Source organism: Bombina bombina, chromosome 1, assembly GCF_027579735.1.
Source record: "Bombina bombina isolate aBomBom1 chromosome 1, aBomBom1.pri, whole genome shotgun sequence".
Classification (NCBI taxonomy): domain Eukaryota; kingdom Metazoa; phylum Chordata; class Amphibia; order Anura; family Bombinatoridae; genus Bombina; species Bombina bombina.
Window position 1 is genome coordinate 976,026,825 of NC_069499.1, and position 17,703 is coordinate 976,044,527.

At 37.5% G+C, this 17,703-nt stretch overlaps 1 protein-coding gene across 1 annotated transcript in view; it reads right to left on the bottom strand.

The window, feature by feature from the left end:
* Positions 1-623: 623 nt before the first annotated feature.
* Positions 624-17,703, bottom strand: part of CABLES2 (Cdk5 and Abl enzyme substrate 2) — a 110,366-nt gene continuing 93,286 nt past the window's right edge. The window contains exons 8-9 of the mRNA XM_053707242.1: positions 8,430-8,634; positions 624-4,415 (exon numbers count right to left, since the gene is read on the bottom strand). Of these exons, the coding sequence (XP_053563217.1) occupies positions 4,275-4,415; positions 8,430-8,634 (346 nt within the window). The 3' untranslated portion in view covers positions 624-4,274. The remainder of the gene's footprint in view (positions 4,416-8,429; positions 8,635-17,703) is intronic.

Genomic DNA, 17,703 nt, shown 5'->3' on the forward strand with positions numbered 1-17,703 from the left:
GAGTTAGGGGAGGAGCTATATAGACAGCTCTGCTGTGGGTGCTCTCTTTGCCACTTCCTGTTGGGAAGGAGACTATCCCACAAGTATTGGATGAATCCGTGGACTCGATACATCTTACAAGAGAAATATGCTTACTGTGGGCTTTTAAGCATAGTGTTCCCCTTTAGCCACATGTTCTGTTATTTTATACCTGTAATTTGACAACATCAAAACACTAAAACATATGAGAAATGAATCACCTGACTATATAACTTATAAGAATGTTCTTAGGCACGGATGTGTTTGCCAATAGGTTAGGTTGGTTCTCAGAATGTTTTGTTATACTTGTTCTATTACTTTTCATTATAAATAACATTGAGGACCATAGGCTGAAATACTTACATCTCAGTTTTTGATATTATGGACTCCCTTTTCAATTTGACGACTTTCTAGACACACTACGGAAAAGGTTTTTTTGCGTAAGTAACAAGCTGAAGAAATGTACTCTGGTTCTTTGCTAAATACTGATAATAGTCTCTCTATTTGTTGTATTGTAGTATAATGATAACACATGGTGTCTGTTGAACATTTGTCTTCTCAATAAAAATAAAATAAAGCTGAACACACAAAAATAAAAGGTCTGGTTTTAAATTTGTATTTAAAAAAACTTTAATTGTACATCCACTTTGTAATATCACAAATGAATTGTCCATTAAGAACAAATTGGAATGAAATTACAAACAAAGTGCTTATTGTTAGTAAATCTACTGCAAAACATGTACAATTTATAGGCACAATACAAATTTAAAGGGATTTTTATTTCATTGGCATAAATTACTCTGGAAGCACCATAAAAACACAGTTTTTGATATATAAAAGTTACACAACTCAGCAATAAAATAAGAAAACACCTGAAAAATAAAACAAATCTCCTTTTAGTTTATAAACAACTATATTTTTAAATATTTAAAAAACAAGTTAAAATTCTACAGTAAAAGGCATCTCCATTTTTAACTAAGGAAAGATCCTGCAAACCTTTTGTGGACGGCCAACATGAATGAAAAATTCAGAGACTAAACATATTACATAATAAAGACTGTGCAAAATATCCGACCCATATAGCAAGCAAAAATAAATAATTTTACTAGCAAATTACTATCTACTTTTCTTGAACTCCAGCTGTGCAACACTGAAGCATATTTCAGTCACATTTTTAATGGTAAAAGGGAAGACTCACAGTCAAATTCTCAACTATAATGCCAAAATATCCAACCTACGGCACAGGGTCTTAAACTAAACCCTCCTATTCTTCATATCTGACCCCCCCGATTCCCCCATTATTATTATTATCAGGTATTTGTAGAGCGCCAACAGATTCCTCAGCGCTATAAACATAGGCAGTATACAAGAACATTTATAGGGATCAAATGGGTAGAGGGCCCTGCCGAGAGTTGCACTGCTGTAGTCGGCCCTTACATAGGCGACCTACAAACAACTAGGCTTACATTCTAAGGGGTTCTACTTCTCTTCTGCAACAACATACGTAGATAGCTCAATTTACTTACTGGCTTATTTCACTACACTTTGTGACTGTCAGTCCTATGTATGTGGTTTTTGGATATGTTTGCACATGTACTAGTGTAGTTCTAAAATACATACTGAACAATATCTTTAAAGAAATAAATTATATGCATTGATCATTATATTCACATCTTGCACCTTTTACTTGCAGTGAAGGAAAAGGTCAGATTAGAACATCTAAAAGTATATTTGAACTGTATGTATCTATGGGTTTAGTAAAACTGATAACTGGCTTAATGGTTTTTCCTTTGATTGTTATAAGGGTCACCAATTTTACATTTATCACATATAACTGTGGACTATTTCTTACCTAAAAAAAAATGGGTAAAAAAATGACAGTGTGTACACTTTTTTCACACCATAACAGACTAAACATCTTGATTGACAACTAGACTAACATGCTGTGCTCAAAAGGTGTTGCAGGCCTTTACAAGTGACCGTATTAAAACCAGTAGAGTTGCACAACGGTATAATAAAAGCATTTAAATTATTTTTGGCAGAGATTACATATGTGTGCTGAAAACACTGATGTTGGAAGAAAGGACAAAAAAAATAAAATATGCTGGTTGAAAAATTGCCAATAAAAATCAATGTTGCTGGTATGTATAGAAGCTGAAGCATAGCAGGACTCAGCATTGAGTCTTCCAAGTGGGAATGAAAAATCAAGGCCTTTTTCCATGTTTCGCTATAAGAAATTACAGCATTTTCACCAGCAGAAATTTAAAGGTCAGAGAATTACCACTTTTACACCTAAAAATGGAAAAATATAAGATATTCCCAAAAGTTTAAAATGATTTGGTTTCATCATTCAGCCACATTTTGACATCAAGTTTAATTTAAGCCTAACCTTGTAATTATTAAAAAAAAAAGAATATTAAATTAGTTTATATTTATCTACGGCTCCAATCAAAAACGAGAATACAAATGCTGATGTCTCTAAAAGAAACATGCTACCAGAGAATTTGTCACTGTCACACACAGTGTCAGTCAACAAAAGAAATAAAGGTGACTTCAGAGCACATTTATATTTATTATAGACCCAGGAGAGGCCTAGTACATTGCCAGAAGGATAATTCAAAAAGTCAAATAATTTAACAGTTTTCAAGCTAGATCAAGTATTTTGCACTGCATCAACCCACAAGTAATGAAACGGTATAGCACGACTAATGTGCTGAAATAAAAGTCTCTCACAGAGAGTTTATTGTTATTGTTTGTGTGACACACATCAGCTTATATGGTTAGTCACAGTGGTTAACAATGCTTGGAAGAACAAAAGGTAGCTGTAGCCATAACAGCACTGCTATCTTACAGCAACATGTTACCTTTACAGAGGCGAAGATTGGTATCAAAGGCTGTGCTCACAGGACGGTTTTACCAAAAGAACAGAAGTACATACAATATACGTGTGTATATATATATATATATATATATATATATATATATATATATATATATATATTCAGCCAGAAATATCAGCTTTACTGAAAAACTTGGTGCTAACAAGGTATAAGGAATTTAGTATATTAGAAAAAGCCTAATGACGCAACAACTTTTTTTCTAGCAATCTATAATGTAAATTAACATGAGAATTCTCATTGCAGGTATGGTTTGCATTCTATTCCAATGACAAAGACATGAAAGGTACTTCCTATACACATGGCTAAAAAAATAAATGTCACACAAGTACGGTAGGAGCTACCTACTTATATTACTTTGAAAAGAGAATCTGTACGGTCTATGACAGGGAGTCTTAGAGGCTAAAATGACTAACTGTGTAGGTAGTAATGCCATGAACAATGTTGTTAAAGGGCCATAGTAGTAGAAAAATGACGTGCCCTATCAACCCTGTAACACTGCTTGTTTAAAACACGCAAAGGTGTTCAACACACAGTGCAGGTGCTGCTCGGGGTTGCGTCATAAATTACATGTTCTAAAATCTAGCACATCATTCTTCGACTACTATGGCCCTTTAATATTACTGCAATTCACAAAACTCCACTACAATAATCTGGAAAATATGTACAAAAATAAAGACATGTTGACATGCATGTAACATAATACATTAAATTAAAAAACACTGGTTCCAGACCAGATTAATTTAGGCACATCAGAATATGCATATTTTAAAAAAATGTATCATTGTTTTTTGGAATGCAACTACTAGGAAGCAACACATATGTACATTTTAAAAACCATTAGAAACCAATGAGAAATGTTAAAAAAAAATATATATTGAACAATACGAAAAACTATAGTTCCACTTATCACGCTGTCAGTTTATAAAAATAAACATTGTGGAACACGCTCTTTATTGCCATTTATTACCATCTTTTTTTGTACAAACAAAAATAAAACTGGGACTTACCATCTCCAGTGCCAGAACAACCTATAGCAACAACGCAGAAGATGCTAAAGTGTGCTTATGGTTTACAACCTTGCATATCTTTTTGGTAAGGGGAGAGAGAGCTATATATATCATTTTATTTGTAAAAATAACAAAATGCTAGATATTCTAAGGTATCTATGGTTACATGTTGCCTTTTTTTTTTTGTTACAATCATCAAACCATTTAAGCTGACAGAGCACTGTAACTACAGAATGGTAAATGGCTCTGCAACAGGTGAGAATCTAATCTTTGTCACTTGTTTTTTTCCATCCTATGAAGAAAGAGCAGTTAGGATGATTAGCTTGCAGAATAAGGGTGCACATCCCTACTACTGCTGTTTAGTCAGCCGTCGAAAATGAGGCAATACTTGTGACTCTGGGAGGTAAAGGGCCAGTTCCATAGCAACAAGAACCGTCAACTCAAATGCTACCAGATCAAGACGATCGGTTCGGAAGCGTTCTTCTAGTTTCTGCATTAGTAAAAAGAAAAATGTAAAGGTTATTCATAAAATAATTTACAATAATGGATTACAAAAATAAAGTATCTAAGCTTACAATACTACTTCAGTGAATACATTTTTCATGTATTACAACTATAAAAATATGCACAGCCGTGTTTATGTTGTGGTAGTTTTAATAGTAATGTTAATATATATACAGTAGTGCCAATTGTACTCCCATTAAAAGCATTTTTTTTTAACCCTCATAAAAAAAAATCAAACACCATTAATGCAAAAACTAAATAAATTACTACAAAATCTGTACTAGATGCCAAAAATGTAGGCTAAATAATATATACTTTATTAATCAGACTAGTATATACTATGTTTCAACTAGGAAACTGATTTTACTGGGTGTAAAAAAAAATGCTATTTTTGTGTGCATCTATATTTCCTTTAGGTGAGTCCTCCTTTAGTAGAAAATTATATGTTAAATAAATGTAAACATAAAAAGAAAGAGACAATGTGCTTCTTTTCTTGCTAAATGAGCATTTTCTCAGCTTAGCTACTGCCTGCAGCTAGATAAGGGAGCTACCATTACAGAACTTAAACGTTTTACTGTCACTTGATTTGTGCAGCAAAAGCCCTCTACTGAACATGGGCAATAAACTGACTGCAGCTATTATAGGTGTTTTCTATAAAGAATTCAAAGAAAAATCTGCTCCTTTGGCTTCCTGAAGAGACCACGGTCCCTTTGTGTAACAGTGACAGGAAGTAATGAACCCTTCATAAATGAAGTAAAAAACCAAGAAATAAAAGGTAAACTAATTAATAGAAATCATTAAGTATAACCCCCTGCTTAGTGCTGTTTTTTATTACTTTAAGATAATTTTTACAGGCATGTAACTACAGGGACACCCTGTGCCTGCGATTACTATCCTGGGGTGACTTCCATACTGCTATTTCTGCACTGCCTCACTCGAGACCGCTGCTGTAAGAGCCCAGGACAAATGTCTAAATGTGTTTATGTATGCAATTGCGTATGTATGTGTGTACAATTGCATTTGTGATTTACTGTATATTTACTGTACATATTTCCCATTCCAATGTTTTTCACAACCAGTATAATGAAATATGTACTGTATATAGGTATAGATATCTATCTTACATTAAAGGGATACTAAACCTACATTTTTTTTCTTTCATGATTCGGATAGAGCATGCAATTTTAAGGAACTTTCTAATTTACTCCTATTATCACTTTTTCTTTGTTCTCTTGCTATCTTTATTTAAAAAGCAGGAATGTAAAGCTTAGGAGCCGACCCAATTTAGGTTCAGCACCCTGGATAGCGCTTGCTTATTGGTGGCTACATTTAGACACCAATAAGCAAGCATAACCCATGTTCTGAACCAAAAATAGGCCGGCTCCTAAGTGTAACATTCCAACTTAAAATGCTATAGGGTTTGCGATTTAGATCGAACGCAAGTCGGGTTAACGCACGTGAAAAATTTCAAATCTTAAGGTGCGTTATTGAAATATTAAAAAATAATTATTTTTAAAATTATTATAGATACTGTAACAAATTCTAAATGATGCACAAATATTAAAGCATAAAAGCTCAGGTAAACATAAAATAACATGTTACACAGGGATGCACAATGCCTATCGCCCGAAGCCCGGGACATGCAGTTTTGGGTGCAGGGCATGTGTTTTTTTTTTCATATTTAGCCCTGCTGCGAGCAAGCAGACCGTTCATGCTTTTTCCCCCCTTTATTAAGCAGAGAATAAAAGCTTTCCCCCCCCCTTATTACCGTGCCGCCGGTTTAACATTGTGTCTCACGCTGCTCAGCTCCTCCCTTCTAGTTTGTCCCTCTCAGTAATTTCCTGGCTGCACAGCTCTGCTATACACTAACTGAGTATAATCGAGATCGGCTTGCTCCGATTCTGCTCCTGCGCTTCTGTGAGCTGAAGGGGGTACGTATTGAAAATACATAAATATTTGTATGATTTTGCATAAATTTTTTTATTCAACGGAACTTTGCTGCCGTTTCATTTTATAGTTTTCCAGCGTTTTCTGTATTGGTGACAGAAAACTCTGGAAAACCTCAACGTGAAACAGCAGCAAAGTTCAGCAGAATAAAAAAAATTAAGTAAGCAAAATCGTACAAATATTTATGTATTTTTAAAATGTACCCCCTTCAGCTCACAGATTAGCTAACAGCAGCACAGAAGCAGAATATAAAACCTGTTGGTCTCTATTCACAGTGCCGGGCTGTGCACTCAGTGATGCGCATATGTGGTGGGCTCTGGAGTGTCTCAGTCAGCTCAACAGTGTCTCTATGCGGTTGCTCTAGTCACCGAGGTGGGTACTGTGAGACTGATATATAGTGGTTCTAGAGGTCCGGTAGCTCACGCTGCTGATCAACAGGATGTCTGATTTTTTTATGGCTACCAGTACCGGCGCAGCAGTTTAGGACTCACTCCCCTTGTTGAAATTCATGTCATGTTATTTTCTTTATATTTGCAACCACCCCAAGGGCTTCATTAATGTAATAAATAATTATATTAAAAAATGTGAACTTTCATGTTAATATGTCCTTAAATGTGTGAGTTGATGCTTGAAAGAATATACTATGAATTTTTTTTGACCTTGGCCATAATTTTGTGTAAGTGCCCCATTTCATGGAAAACACTTATAATAACCACTGAAGGACAGAATATACACATAGTGATGGTAATAGATATGTGACTGGCAGCTTTCATTTGGAATATATATAAGTTATTCTTCTTTGCTTAACTCTGCAGTCGACAGTGACTTTCAATAAATGTTTGATGACTGTTTTCCTGTTTGAGTTACTCAACATTATGAGGAGTTCAACAAAGTCTGGAAGAGCTAAGACATGTTTGTCTCCATTCTCAATAGCTTGAAATATTTTTTATGCAAGCTGCTCACAACAAAATCTAAGTATTGAACAATATTGGGCAATATTATTAATGTTCTTTTTACAGTTGAGTAGGTTAAGAGGGCAAGGTGCTATATTAATATAATATGAACAGGGCACCCAAGATTTTTGTAAGGGGCATTTGTAATGGTTGGATGATTAAGGACTCACTCCCCTTGCTAATATCTTGTAACTCACAGAGCAGACTTATTTGTAGTTAAGATGATTAAGTTTTAGGAATTTTTAATCGGTTGTTGGCTAAAAAAGGTATTGAGCATGCAGGTGCAAACTTTCCCAGGTTATACTGAACATTTGGGGACATAAAAGTGTCCTATAAAAATCCTAAAATAGGTAACATTTATAAAATGTTGTTCGGTCTTGTTTTTTAAAAGTAAAATATATATATCAGGGTTTGTTTGTTTTTTTATAGCAAAACATTTTGCCTCCTAGAAGTTTTATAAAATTAATTTTACAAAGAAATCCATCACTCTGTAGTATTGCAAAATCAACAATATATATATATATATATATATATATATATATATATATATATATATATATATATATTGCTCTACCTGTTATAGATAGTCTTTCCCATACCACACTGTCTTTTGGTTAACATTATTTTGCAAATCAGGACAAGTAGATGGTCACGAGGGACAAGTAGATTGTGCTCCTGCTTTAGTCCCTTGGATAAGTAGTTTTTAAAAAAAAAAATCATACCCCTGTTACATATAACGTGTACAAAACTACACGCGATATAAGCTTTGAAAATAGTATAAATATTGTAGAATGTGTATATTATAAGTACACTTGTCTAATAGCCAATGGGCCTGATGGGGAATACTAGAAGATAATACATGCTTAGAAGCTATGCATTCATCCAGTCCAGAGGACAAAAAAAACAATGGCATATAACAAGAGGGGGAAGAGTCTAATGTCCAACTGAAATGGTGGGGTTTCAGGCATTAGATTTCTACTTGGATCCCTAAAAAGAGTCACTTTTTGTTTATAAGTGGCATCAGCATGAGCCAAGATAATATTCTGGCAAACAAACAAACATCAAGTATTCAGGCTAATGTGTATATCTTAGATACTTACATCAAGCAGATGCTTTAGTTCTGGCTTCTTGAAGTCGCTACTGATCTTGGCAGCCAGCAGCACACAGGCTCCTGCACATAGCTTGCGGTTCTGTTTGTTCACCTTGCCCTGCAGGACCAGCTTCTCAAAGTAGACATAGGACATAGCCACAGTTACAGGCTCCAGGTTACACTCCCGTGCTACGTTTCTCATCTCACGCTTTAAGCTGTTTTAAGAATTACATTTCACATTCATAAACATTTGTTAATAAGTTTTCCTTTATTACAATTTTTTTACCCAAAAGTTATTCTGAAATTTTCATGGATGCATTTCTATCTAAATTACATTTCATTTTGAATCCCTTTGCCTATACCATCGTAGATAGAAGTAATTTGCTGCAAGGCCCAGCATACCACATAACTTAGATCTACATTAGACTTTTAGGAAGCTCATGCCGTCTTGGTTGTCAAGTAACAACGGAGACTTGCTGTTTGTGGGCTGCAGGCATCTGCCTTTGTATGGTAATGAAGAACGGATCGTACTCCCTGACCATATGAAATAAGATTGCCCAATTGGTCCATTGGTGCCGGTGGGAGGTGGGTGGGCGGCACATCACGGGAGGGGAAAGGGGCGAGTTTGAAGGGAGGGATGAGTCACTGAACTACAGAAAAAATATAGGAGGGCTCTACACTACAGAAATATATATCTCCCCCCTCTTTCGCGCTCTCTCACAAGCGCGCCCACTCCCGTCCAGTCACGCCCCCACCACGACCGCTCCCGCCACCGCCCTAGTTGTGCCAGGCCCTGCGGCGCACAACAAATTAGCTGTGTCTGTCTAAGGCCAGGTGTGTTTGTCTCCGCGCTGTGTCTACTGCGCATGACAGCTTCGGACAAACACACTTGGCCCATTATATTATAGGAGTGTATATATATATATATATATATATATATATATATATATATATATATATATATATATATATATATATATATATATATATATATATATATATACACACACACACATATATTTATATATATATTTTTATTTATATTTCCAGAAAAAAAGACAGCACTCACTGGTCTTATAAAAGTAAAAATTTACTTTTAATCATATAAAGGGTTAAAATCAAGGGATAAACATGACGTTTTGATGCCTTACTGGCATCTTTATCAAATGTCCCAAAAAGAGAAGGAGTAGTTCCTGAGAGGGCACATCAGCTATGTGATGTCCCAGTGAAAGCTTTCACGCTTTCACTGGGACATCACATAGCTGATGTGCCCTCTCAGGAACTACTCCTTCTCTTTTTGGGACATTTGATAAAGATGCCAGTAAGGCATCAAAACGTCATGTTTATCCCTTGATTTTAACCCTTTATATGATTAAAAGTTAATTTTTACTTTTTTAAGACCAGTGAGTGTTGTCTTTTTTCTGGAACATTGGATATCATTTTTGACATTGCACCCTGGCAGTTATCCTAACATAGACATGGTGTGCAGTTCTATATACACATATACACACACACTCATATACATACATATATACACATACATATATACACACACACACAAAGATAGATAATGCCTTTACTACTCATTCCCCAGCTTTGCACAACCAACATTGTTATATTAATATACTTTATCACATTTAAACCTCTAAATGTCTGCCTGTTTCTAAGCCACTACAGACAGCCTTTCATCAAATGTTTTTATTAACCTTTCACAAGAGACTGCTAATCCATGTGCGTCATATAGATAACATTGAGCTCCCTCCCGTGGAGTTGTGCATGACACCAATAGATAAATAGCCATGTGATAAGTGGGTTGTCAGAAGAGGCTTAGATACAAGGTAATCACTGGTACCATTTAAAATAAAAATCTTCTTGATTGAAGAAACTTAAACTAACACCTCACTTTACCATGTCTTCCTAGTATAACACAGGCAAAGAGAATGACTGAGGGTGGAGGGGAAGGGGAGGGGCTATATATACAGCTCTGCTGTGGTGCTCTTTGCCACTTCCTGTTAGCAGGAGGTTAATATCCCACAAGTAAGAATGAAATCCGTGGACTCGTCATATCTTTGTAAAAGAAAATATATTAATATAACCATGTTGGCTGTGCAAAAATAGGCAATGGGTAATAAAGGGATTATCTATCTTTTTAAACAATAAAAACATAGACTGTCCCTTTAAGGCGCCAGGGAGGAGAAATAGGCTTGGTCACAGGCCACAGCCTGAACAAACCCTGAATGTCAGGAAGATTATTACATTTTCCTATGAAACAAAACAAAAAGCAGAAATCAGCCCTTTCAAATAGCTGGCAGATAGGCCCTTATACAAACCATTTTGTAAGAACTGCAAAATTCAAGGAACGGTAAAAGAATGCCAGGAAAAGCCATGATCTATACACCAAGCAATAAAAGCCTTCCAAACATTATGATAAATCCTTCAAGTCACATGCTTACGAGTCTGGATTCAAGTTTTAATCACAGAATCTGAGAAACTCCTATGCTTAAGAACTAGCCGCTCAATCTCCATGTCATCAAGCATAGAGATTTGGGTGGAATAACGGACCTTGAGACAGAAGGTCTGGATGCAGAGGAAGTGGCCAAGGAGGGCAACTGGACATCTGAACCAGATCTGTATACCAGATCCTGCAAAGCGAAACTGGAGTAATCACGATTACCGACTATTGCTCTAGCCTTATCTTGGAAATCACTCAGGGAAGACATATCAAAAGGAGGAAACCGATAAGCAAGCTGACATGACCATTGAGGTACTAGAGCATCCACAAACTCTGCCTGAGGGTCCCTTGACCTTGCAAAGTCCCTGGGAAGTTTGTTGTACAAACGAGAAGCCATAAGATCTATCTCTGGGAGACCGCAAAGATCTACAATCTGATTGAACACATCCTAGTTAAGAGACCATTCCCCTGGATGCAGAGACTGACAACTGAGTATATCTGCTTCCCAGTTGTTTAATCCCGGAATATAAACTGCAGAGACTAGACAGGAATTGACTTCTGCCCATGAAAGGATCTAAGAAACTTCCTTCATTGTTAGGGAACTGAGAGTTCTTCTCTGATGATTGACATAAGCCACTGCTGTGACATTGTCTGATTGAAAGCGGAGCTGAGACTCCCTTTTCAAGAGGTCAAGTCTAAAAAGCCCTGAAAATAACCCAGAGTTCTAGAAAATATATTGGCAACCTCGCTTCCCGAGGGGCCCAAACCCCCTTGTCTGAGGCACCAAAGAACTCTTTGCAAAATTGATCTTCCAACCATGCTGTTGAAGAAACAACAGTATATTTTTATGAAATTCTGCTAAGTTAAAAAGATGGAGTTTGAACCAAGATATCAACCAGGTAAGGAAACACTGCAATACCCTGAGATCTGACCACAGATAATAGGCCACCCAGAACCTTTGTGAAAATTCTTGGAGAAACAAAGGGAAAATGCTTGCCTAGAAAGGCAAACTTCAGAAACTGGTAATGTTTCCTGTGGATCGGAACATGAAGAGAAGCATCCTTTAAATATATTGAGGACATAAACTGACTTTGCTGAACAAAAAGGCAGAATAGTTTCCATTTTAAAATTAGAAATTCTGACAAACTTATTCAGAGCTTTCAGATCCAGAACTGGTCTGAAAGCACTATCATTCTTTGGAACAATGAAAAGATTTGAATAAAATCCCATCCCCTGCAAAGCAACTGGAACAATCACTCCTATAGATTCCAGATCTAAAACAGACTGGGAAAAAAACAAAAACGCTTGGGCCCTTAAGGTATTCCTTTGAACATTGGACAGAAAAAATCTAAATCTTGGTGGCCTTGTTCTGAATCCTATTCGATAACCCTGGGAAACTATATTCAGAACCCAGGTCTCCAGACTGAGTCAGAGCAGCTTTCTGAGAGGAATCAACTTTCTTTTCCATGTTCTGACGAAAGGAAAAAAAAAAAAAAGATGGGAAGCTTTGCACTTCCTGTCTTGAGGAAGAAAAGACCCTTTCCCTCCAGTAAAAGTAGAAATTATAGAATCCAAAACAAATCAAAACAAACTATTTCTTTCCCTGAAAAGAAAGACTAAAGCCTGGATTTAGACACCATACCAGGACTTAAAGGGGCAGTATACACCAATTTTCATTTAACTGCATGTAATAGACACTAGTATAAAGAATATGCACAGATACGGATATAAAAATCCAGTATAAAACCTTATAAAAAAACAAACAAAAAAAAAAAAAAACTTACTTAGAAGCTCCCAATTTAGAACTGTTGATGGATTAGCCTGAGACACCCACTGAAAGAGGCTGAGAGCAGAATCTCCCCCCTCCACTATATATGAAAAGGCTTATTATACAAACAGAAGTCTGTATACATCAGTATACATGTAAAACTTTGGGGCTTGGTAAGGAGTCTGAACATCAGCACAATGTTATTTAAAAATAAGCAACAAACTACACATTTTTACAAAAACACACCAAGATAAGCTATATAAATGAATCATCTAGAAAACATAAAATTATGCTTACCTGATAATTTCATTTCCATCGAGGGGAGGAGAGTCCATGGCTTCATTCATTATTATTGGTAATTAAGAACCTGGCCACTAGGAGGAGGCAAAGACACCCCAGCTAAAGGCTTAAATACCTCCCCTACTTTCCTCATCCCCAGTCATTCTGCCGAGGGAACTAGGAACAGTAGGAGAAGCATCAGGGTATAAAAGGTGCCAGAAGATTATTAAATTTAGGTCCACCCCACGGAGATACAGGCGGGAGCCGTGGACTCTCCTCCCCTCAATGGAAATTAAATTATCAGGTAAGCATAATTTATGTTTTCCATCTAAAGGGGAGGGGAGTCCACCGATTCATTCATTACTATTGGGAACATATACCCAAGCTTTAGAGGACACTGAATGAAACCGGGAGTGTAAAAGGAGGACCCTAATCTGAGGGCACCACAGCCTGCAAAACCTCTCCCCCAAAAACCGCTTCCGCAGAAGCAAAAACGTCAAATTTGTAAAACTTTGTAAAAGTGTGTAAGGAGGACCAGGTAGCCGCCTTACAAATTTGCTCCATAGAGGCCTCATTCTTGAAGGCCCAAGACAAAGCCACAGCTCTAGTTGAATGAGCCGTGATCCTCTGAGGAGGCTTATGTCCTGCTGTCTCATAAGCCAAGCAAATCAAGCTCCTCAACCAAAAAGACAAAGTAGCAGAGGCCCTTTGCCCCTTGCGCTTCCCAGAATACATGTGACGAAAGGCAAAGAATGACTGGGGGATGAGGGAAGTGGGGAAGGTATTTAAGCCTTTGGCTGGGGTGTGTTTGCCTCCTCCTGGTGGCCAGGTTCTTAATTACCAATAGTAATGAATTAAGCCGTGGACTCTCTTCCCCTTTAGATGGGAAACACTTATGCAGAGAAAAATCTAGTGCACAATGTCCCTTTAAGCCATAAAGCTCTTCTAGAAAGGACTGCCAAGGACATGCTTTTGACATTAATTTTAATAATATCAAATACAGCATCACAAATAAAGGAATTAGCACTTTTGAATAAACCCAAAAGATCTTCACTAGCAGGATCATTAGAACACTGATTTAAAAGACTAGACAATCAGTAAGAAGAAGCAGCAGCTAAAGCAGCAAGCGAGATAGCAGGCCTAAACAATTACCCTGCTTGCAGAAAGGCCCTTCTAAAATAGGATTCTAACTTCCTATCTAAAGGGTCCTTAAAAGAAGTACTGTCTTCCAAAGGGAGTTGTCTGATGAAAGGGCTACTTACTAAGCCGAGAAACGTGTTGCATGATAGGGGCATTATTATTATTGGTTATTTGTAGAGCGCCAACAGATTCCACAGCGCTATAAACATAGGCGGAGTACAAGGAAACATTTATAGGGATCAGACGGTAGAGGGCCCTGCCAAGAGTTTCACTGTTGTAGTCAGCTCTAAAGAAGGTGATCTACAAACAGCATGCCTCTTGCTTACATGCTAAGGGGGTTCAAGGGGATAGCAATGGAGAAGAACTGGTATAAAGAAAGGTTAGTGTAGGTTGTATGCATCCCTGAGCTTGAAGCTTGCAAAACTAGGGGAGAGTCCTGTGGAGAGAGGCAGAGAGTTTCACAAGATGGGTGCCAGTCTGGAGAAGTCCTGTAAACGGTAGTGTGAGGAGGTAACAAGAGAGGAGGAGAGTAGGAGGTCATGAGCAGAGCAAAGGGGATGGGAGGGAGAGTATCTGGAGACAAGGTCTGAGATATAGGGGGGAGCAGTGCAGTTGAGGGCTTTGTATGTCAGAGTGAGAATTTTGTGTTTAATCCTGGAGGCAAGAGGAAGCCAGTGAAGGGATTGGCAAAGAGGTGCAGCAGATGAAGAGCGACGTGCAAGGAAGATTAGCCTGACAGAGGCATTCATTATGGATTGTAAAGGAGCTAGGGAGACCAGAGAGGACAGAGTTGCAGTAATCGAGGCGGGAAAGGATGAGAGAGTGGATTAAAATCTTAGTTGTGTCTTGTGTAAGGAAATGACTAATTTTAGAGATGTTTTGAAGGTGGAAGCAACAGGATTTAGCCAAGGACTGAATGTCAAGTGTGACCACAAGACATTGGGCATGCAGGGTAATGATGGAGTTGTCGACAGTTATAGAGAGATTGGGGGTGGAGATTTTGGAAGAAGGGGGGAAAATAAGGACCTCAGTTATGGAGAGATTTAATTTGAGGTAGTGAGAGGACATCCAGGAAGAGAAAGACAGTTAGTGACACGGGTTAGCAAGGAAGGAGATAGGTCTGGTGCAGAGAAGTAGATTTGAGTGTCGTCGGCATACAACTGATATTGGAACCCGTGGGACTTTTTTAGGGAACCTAATGATGACGTGTAGATTGAGAAGAGAAGGAGACTGAGGACAGAGCCTTGCAGTACCCCAACAGAAAGTGTTGACAGGGTAGAGAAGGCCCCAGAAAAGGCTACACTAAAAGGTACGGTTTGACAGATAGGAAGAGAACCACGAGAGCTGTGTCACATGCCAAAGGAGTGGAGGGTTTGGAGAAAAAGAGGGTGCGGACAGATCAAGGAGGATAAGCAGAGAGAAGTAGCCTTTTGATTTTGCTGTAAGTAGGTAGTTGGTAACCTTAACTATTGCAGATTGCAGTGGGTCAAGGAGGGAGTTTAATGTAAGGAAATGGGATAGGCATGCATATACTAGCTTTTCGAGACGCTTTGAGGCAAGAGGGAGTAGGGAAATAGGGCTGTAGTTGGATGGGGAGGTTGGATCAAGAGAAGGTTTTTTGAGGATAGGTGTGACCAGTGCATGTTTCAGAGATGAGGGAAATATACCGGTGCTGAGGGAGAGGTTGAAAATGTGTGTGAGTATTAGAGGAAGGGTAGAAGAGAGGGAGGGGAGTAGATGTGAGGGGATAGGGTCAAGGGGACAGGTAGTGAAGTGAGAGCGCTGTATTAGTGCAGAAACTTCTTCCCCAGTAACAGGGGTGAAAGAGCTAAATTTATGGCTATGTGGGTTGTGGTTGATTGCAAGCGTTTGAAGGGGTGAGAGAATGGAAGTATGTTGAGAGCTGATTTAATTTCTGATGGATTAGATTTTGTTATTGAAGTATCACAAATGTCCAATTTTCACTGAATGCTTATTGTTTTTATAACTTAAGCTAAGTGATAGCACCTTCATTTGTTTGCTGTGGAGCTCCCACTGTGTTTCAAAAGAGAACGGATGTGTTTTATTTTAAATAAAAAAAAAATAAAAAAAAAGGAGGTTCAACATCAGAGGAGGATTCCTCATCAGAGTAAACCCCCCCCCTCTGAAAAAAAAACAGTAGTCCTGGCCTCAGGAGACATATCACTATTAGAAGGTAAATTCTTAAGTGACCTAGATTTAGGGACAGAATCAGAAAGCTCCATTATAGCATTGAACTTAAATAGCATTAATAAAACCCCTTTAAAAAGCTCTTGAGGAATTGACATATATAAAAAAAAAAAACCAACTCACAAATTCGAAGCGCGCTAAGCTGAACTGAAAAATAACACAGGGGACAAGAAACTCCATATCCGAAACCATGCTCAGTTGAATGGGAAGACGTGTGTGAAAACTCAATTGAAACCAGTAGAACGCCAAACCAGTACTAAAACATATCAGAAGAGGTTATGGAATAGGAGTATATAGTATATCCATAGAAGGAAGCAAAAGACAAGTCCCTGCGACCAATTATGGAAGGTCTGTGACAATTTTCCCATGAGGTGAGGAAAAGAGCCACCCCATACCCCATTTACATCCCTCTGACAAACAGCAGAAGCAAAGACAAGATTGAGGTACTTGAGAGGTGGGAGGGGTTTTATAGAGCTCTTGGGGTTTGTGAATCTTTGCTACTGATAGAGAAGAGTAATTCCCAGGAGTAATGGATTGTAGACTCTCACCACCTGTATGAAAGAAAGATAGATACCTTTATTAACCATTCCCCAGTTTTGCATAACCAACACTGTTAAATTAATATACTTTTTACCTCTACGATTAGCTTTTATCTAAGCCTCAGCAGACTGCCCCCCCTTATCTCAGTGCTTTTACAAAACTTTTTACAATGTTATCTATATGGCACACATGAACTAGCACGGTTTATCTGTGAAAAGCTAATAAAATGCACTGAGATAAGAGGCGGCCTGCAGGGGCTTAGAAACAGGCAGAGATTTAGAGGTTAGAAAGTATATTAAAGTGCCATAAAACATGTTGAGATCTGTACATATCTTAAAAGGGATAATTAAAAGGGACATAAAAACAAGTTGGGATAGAGACAAAATATAATAATATGTACTTTAATTACTTTACCTGCAAATTTATACTGCACTGCCTCGCCATTAACACTTTATTTTCAGTTTCTGACTTGTAAAGCTCTAACTCCACCCACACATTTCCTTCTATCGCTTCATCTATATCTATTGATATTTTAGTAGAATGCAAAAGTTCATAGGGATTATCTGCTGGAGCATGTAAAGAAGCTGTGAACTCAGTTGAAATTCAATGCCTGTGTCTAAACACTGATAAGGGAGGGTGGAGTTGGCTTCTCCAGGCAGCTTAGCTATGTAATTCATTTTGCTTATTTTTGAAAATTATTTTAAAATCACTTGCCAGCAATTTTTTTATGCAAACTATTTTAGCCTTTTTAAGATATGCACAGATCTCAACCTGTTTTATGTCCCTTTAACTAAAAAATAGTTTGCATAAAAAATTGTTTCAAAATTGCTGGCAAGTATTTTAAAATAATTTTCAAAAATAAACAAAATTACTTACATAGCCATGCTGTCTGGAGTA